Source organism: Orycteropus afer, unplaced genomic scaffold (assembly GCF_000298275.1).
Source record: "Orycteropus afer afer isolate SDZICR_OR568_19922 unplaced genomic scaffold, OryAfe1.0 scaffold00095, whole genome shotgun sequence".
Taxonomy (NCBI): Eukaryota; Metazoa; Chordata; class Mammalia; order Tubulidentata; family Orycteropodidae; genus Orycteropus; species Orycteropus afer.
In genome coordinates, this window is record NW_006921682.1 from 7,397,950 (window position 1) to 7,403,786 (window position 5,837).

The window sequence follows — 5,837 nt, forward strand, 5'->3', positions numbered from 1 at the left end:
GTCTAACCTGCCAAATCAGGATTTTTCTGTAGACATTCCTAACACATACTCATCCAGCCTCTTAATCACTTAAGAATTGAGAGTTTACCAGTTTTTAAAATACATACATCATTTCATTTATATGCAGTTGTGATTGTTCTCTCTTTTTTGTGGTAATATTAAATTTGTCTCCTAATTTCTGCCCATTTGTCCTGATGTTTTCTAGAGCATTGCTGTTCAGTAAAAATATGATGTGAGATACAAGTCTGAGCCTTACATGTAATTTTTAGTTTTCTAGTAGCCATATTAAAAAATAAGAAATAGAGGAAATTAATTTAAATATTTTATTTAGCCCAATATATCAAAAATTACATCATTTTAACACATTATCATTGTAAAATTGCCCAGTAATTTTTTATGTTTTCTTTGTACTGTTTGAAATCTGATATGTATTTTACACTTTGAGCACATTGCACTCTAGACTCGACTCCTTTCATGCGCTTAATAAGCATATGTGACTGGTGGCTACTGAATTGGATAGTGCAGTTCTAAAGCTTCAGAAAACAATTTTGCTTTTCTCTACCAGTTTTAGTTTTAGCACAGTGCTTAGCACATGTTGTTGTGTGCTGTTGAGTAGATGTGGGCTCATAGCAGTCCTGTAGAACAGAGGCTGAAATTATGGGAGCAGGTTGCCGGGTCTTTTCTCCTGAGGAGCAGCTGGTGACGTGAACCACTGACAGTGCAGTTAGCAGCCAAGCACTTAACTATTTCGCCACCAGAACTCCTTGCTTGGCACATAATAAGCACAAATTAAATATTGATTGAATGAATAAATGAATAAGTACAAGTTCTAGAGAACTAATAATAAAAGATAATGTTGTTTGGGTAGTAACTTGTTGAGATCTATGTATCTGGCATACAGATTTGAGTAACTTACTTTTATTTTTATTTTTTATCTTTGCAGCATTATGGATCCAAGCCTGCTGAGAGAACGGGAGCTGTTCAAAAAACGAGCTCTTTCCACTCCTGTAGTAGAGAAACGTTCAGTGTCTTCTGAGTCTTCCTCTTCCTCCTCATTATCAAAGAAGAAAAAAGCAAAGTTAGATCATGGAGGGTCATCAGGCACCAAACAAAATTCTGGTTAGTGGATTGTACTGTATGGTACTGTTGCCTTTTTATTTTTCAGAAAAGTGTTTAGTCATGGTAAGTTCATTGCCAGGTTCAACATTCGTATTTATTGTTAGGCACTGTATTAAAGTGCAAGGGTTGGAAAGAAAACACTTTTGCTCTTAAGATGCTTATAGTCTTAGGCTGTCATTAAAATTTAGGTAAATAGCTTCTTTTGAAAATTTTTCTGAGGTACAATTTATATATCATAAAATTCTCCCATGTTAACACATTCCCCCATTTTAACTTGTATGAGAGCACTACTGTAAAAAAAACAGAAAGAATCATTCTTTGAAGGTTACCGGGGGTGGGAGAAGAAGGGGCAGGTAAATTACTAACTAGAAGTAGATACCTATTAACTTGAGTGAAGGGAAAGGTAATATAAAAGAAGGGAGAGTTCATTACAAAATTATCAAAGCAGTGGAAGACACAGGGAGGAACATAATAGTTAAAGGCAACAAAGGTAAATACTGTTACATTCACAATCCTGCAAAAACAGTAATAACAATAATCTACAAGCGGATACAAGACAGACACTCAAGCTGAACAGTAGTGGAAGGTGAATGGGACTGCACCCATGAAGATGTATATAGGTTTGACAGAGGATAAATCTACCTGTGTATTTATATGTGTTGCAGATATATCCATGAATGTAGTAGAGCATATGGGGCAAAGTTACGAAAATTTCTTAGTTATAACCAAACCCTTTGAAGAGTGGTGTAACTCTGGAGATTATGGCCCTTAGATACCCTTTAAACTAGGAGCTGAACTCAACCCCTGTGGGTCACCTTTCATTCAATCGATAGATAGGCCTGTAAGGTAATAACAGTAATAACAGAAGGGTATGCGCTCATTAGAGTAGTCAGCTGTATGAGTTCAAGAGGGCAGCATTCACTTAGGGATAGAGCTTGGAAAGCTGAAGATAGAAGAGGATGGGAAGGAAGGACAGAAGAGAGCAGTGGGCACGATGAGGAAGTGGGAAGACAGCTGTTGCATTGAGGGGATTATAGTGAATGTCACCTAAGAGTGTGTATGGATTGTTGAATGAAAAACCAATTTGCTCTGTAAGCTTTCACCCAGATCACAACTAAAAAAAAAAAAAAAAAAAAAATTGCCCTTTTTTTAGGTGTACATGTAAGTGATTTAGTAAATTTGCAAAATTGTGCAACCATAACCATAATCCAGATTTAGAACATTTTCATCACCCTCAAAAGAACCCCTGTACCCATTTGTAGTTACTGCTTGTCTCCACAGCAGCTCAGGCAACCACTGATGTACTTTTTCTCTATATATGATCTTCTGAATATTTCATATAAATGGAGTCATAAAATACATAGTCTTTTGTGTCTAAATTCTTTCTCAGCATAATATATATTTATATATTCTTAAAGCTTTATTAAGGTATGATTTACATACCAGAAAATTCTACCATATTGAGTGTACAAGTCAGTGATTTAATAAATTTACAGAATTGCTCAACCATTATCACAATCCAATTTTAGAACTCTTCTGTTACCCCAGAAAGATCTCTTGTGACCATTTGTAGTCACTCCTTCCTACCCCAGCCAACCACAAATCTACTTTATGTACTTATAGATTTGCTTTTGTGGGCTATGCATATCATTGCTCCATACCACCATCTCCTCTAGCCCTAACCAACCACTAATATGCTTTCTGTCCCTGTATGTCTTTTATGCACATTTCACATAAATGGAATTGTATAGTATGTAGTATTTTTTTGCCTGGGTTCTTTCACTTGGTATGTTTTTCAATTTCATCCATGGTGTAACATTTTATTGCTGAGAGTACTCCAATATATGGGTATACCACAGATTTTTATTTTTATTTTTAACAATAAATTGGTTTCCATTTGATGGTTCATACACATTTTGGTCCATGGCATTGATTGTAATCCCTGCACTGTAACAGTATTCTTCCTACTTACTCCCTATAGTTAACATTTTCTTTTTTCCTTCTTTCTTATCCGTTCCTGCCCTTTTGAGCTTTATCCCTGGGCAAATGCTGCTCTTTTGATCACTTATGTTTGATTGTTCTAAGGAGTGTATACCTCCTGGGTGGTGCTGCTCACCTCATAGGGCTGTTGTTTTGACTGTAAAGTTAGCCACGGGAGTGAGGTCAGTTCTAGGCCCGAGGGTTGATGAAGGGTCATAGTTTCAGGGTTTCCATCAATTTCTATCAGATCAGTAGGTCTGGTCTTTTTTGTTATTTTGAGATTTGATCCACATTTTTTTTTTCACTCTATCCAAGATCTCCTATTATCCCTTTCAGAGTGGTTGGCAGTGGCAGTTGGATACCATCTATTTCTGTTCTCAGGATCATATACCACAGTTTGTTTATCCATTCATAAATTAATGGACATTTGGATTACTTTTTGGCTTTTATGAATAGTGTTGCTATGAACATTCATATATAAGTTTTGTATGGACGTGTAGTTTTATTTCTTTTGGATAGATGCCTAGGAATTGAATTGCTGGGTCACGTGGTAAACTTATATTTAAGTTTTAAGAAACTATCAAATTGGCAGCAGCATTTTATATTCTCATCAGTAGTGATTAAGGGTTCTCATTTCTTCACATCTTTGCCAAAATTTGTTATTCCCTGCTTTTTTGATCATAACCATTCTAGTGGGTGTAAAGTGATATCATTGTGATACTAATATGTATTTATCTAATTACTAATGATGTTGAACATCATCATTTCATGAGCTTGATGACTGATCATTCTTATATCATCCTTGGTGAAATGTCTATTTAAAGTGTTTTGCCATTTAAAAAAATGGATTATTTATTTTACTGATTTATAAGAGTTCTTTATAAATTCTAGAATTCCTTGATCAGATATATGATTTGCAGATATTTTCTCCAAGCTTGTGATTTGTCTTTCTACTTTCTTAATGGTGCCTTTTGATACGCAAAAGTTTTTACTTTTGATGAAGTACACTGTGTCAACTTTTTCTTTTTAATCACTTGTGGTCTCATGTCATATCTAAGAAACTTTGCCTAATCCTAGGTCATGAAAATTTATTCCTACATGTTTTTCTAGGAGTTTTATAATTTTAGCTGTTTTATTTAGATGTATAATATACCTGAATTGATTTTTCATTTATTTCGTTTTTTTAAATATAATTTTTTATCTTTTTTTTTTTTAATTGTGATTTGGGTGAAAATTTACAGAGCAAATTCACTTTCCATACAACAGTTCACATACACTTTGTCTCATGACATTGACCACAATTTACCAGAATGCAACAGCTTCCCTTCTCCTTCCTTCAGATAGTCACCTTTTCCCTGTGTCCATCCCTCCATGCAACCCTGCCCCCTGAGCTGTATGTTATGCCAATTGAGCTTGCTGTCCCCTGTGACTATGGTCCCAAGCCCACAGGTTCAACTACTTGCTCCCTCTGGATAGCTGGCTGTGACCAAGAAGTGACTACAGCCTTGTCCCTTGTCAGCTCTATTGTACACCTGGAAATTCTTACAGAACATACAAATACACTTGTAGAACCACTGTCTGCCAACCCTATACATGGTCTTGGGTACACTCCCCGCTGCATAGACATACCTAATAGTTCAGCCTCTCTCCCCATCTAGCCATCTGTATACCCATGTTTACCTTCACTTATAATGCAGTATTATATGTACAAAAGGGTTCATCTTTGTTGTCTACACCTTCCATGTACCTCTCTATGTTTTCCTCTTCCTCAGTGTCACCATATTGATCACTCACATTTGGTACATTGCCCTTCTCTTCACCCAAATCAATACTTATCTCTATCTACCTAACAGTATTCCCTCCCTTCCCCTCCCCTCCCACCCCTGCTAACCAACAAAGAAAATTTCCTTCCATAGATAAACCTTTCCTTGATTTTTACAATAACAGACTAATACAATATTTGTCCTTCTGTGATTGACTGACTTCACTCAGTTCATTTATTTTTTGAAAGTAGTTCATTTTGTTGAAAATACACACAGCGTAGCATATACTGATTCAGCAATTTCTAATTGTACAGTTCAGTTACATAGATTACATTTTTGAAGTTGTGCAAGCATTCCCTATTTTTCTGAATTGTTCCTCCTCCATTAACATAAACTCACTGTGCCCTGAGCTTCCTATATAACCTTTTGAGTTGCTTTTGTCATTTTTAGATAGCATATAGATAGTTCTTTAAAAGAACAGTGCTCAAGGCAGACATTCTTTACTTAGTAAGCTAAACTATTGCTTTGTTTAAAGAAGATTTCAAGGACTATGTGTGGTAAAAGGTTTAAGGTTTATCTCAGGGCAGTAATTTTGGGGGTTCATCCAGCCTCAGTGATTCTAGAAAGTTTGGGTTCCATGAGAATTTGAAATTCCATTTTTCATTTCTCCCTTTTGATCAGAATTATTCTATAGAATCTTTGATTGCTATTTATGGTTCAACATAATTTAATAGATTATTTATTTATTTATTTATTTGGTGTATAGGTATTTAGGAGCTCTGGTGGTATAGTGCCTAAGGGATTTGACTGCTAACCAGAAGGCTGGCAGTTCAAACCCACCAGCCACTCCTTGGAAGGAAGATTAGGCAATCTACTTCCCTAGAGGTACTGTAGCCTTGGAAACCCAAGGAGGGGCTGCTATGAGTCAGATCTAACTCAACGGCAGTGAGTTTGGTTTTTGGTTTTTTTTTTTTT

The 5,837-nt window shown here is 35.8% G+C and overlaps 1 protein-coding gene across 1 annotated transcript in view; it reads left to right on the top strand.

Moving 5' to 3' along the window:
• Nucleotides 1-947: 947 nt before the first annotated feature.
• The window catches only part of GTF2E2 (general transcription factor IIE subunit 2), a 187,574-nt gene continuing 182,684 nt past the window's right edge, over nucleotides 948-5,837 (top strand). Inside the window, exon 1 of the mRNA XM_007942691.2 lies at nucleotides 948-1,119. Within this exon, the coding sequence (XP_007940882.1) occupies nucleotides 948-1,119 (172 nt within the window). The remainder of the gene's footprint in view (nucleotides 1,120-5,837) is intronic.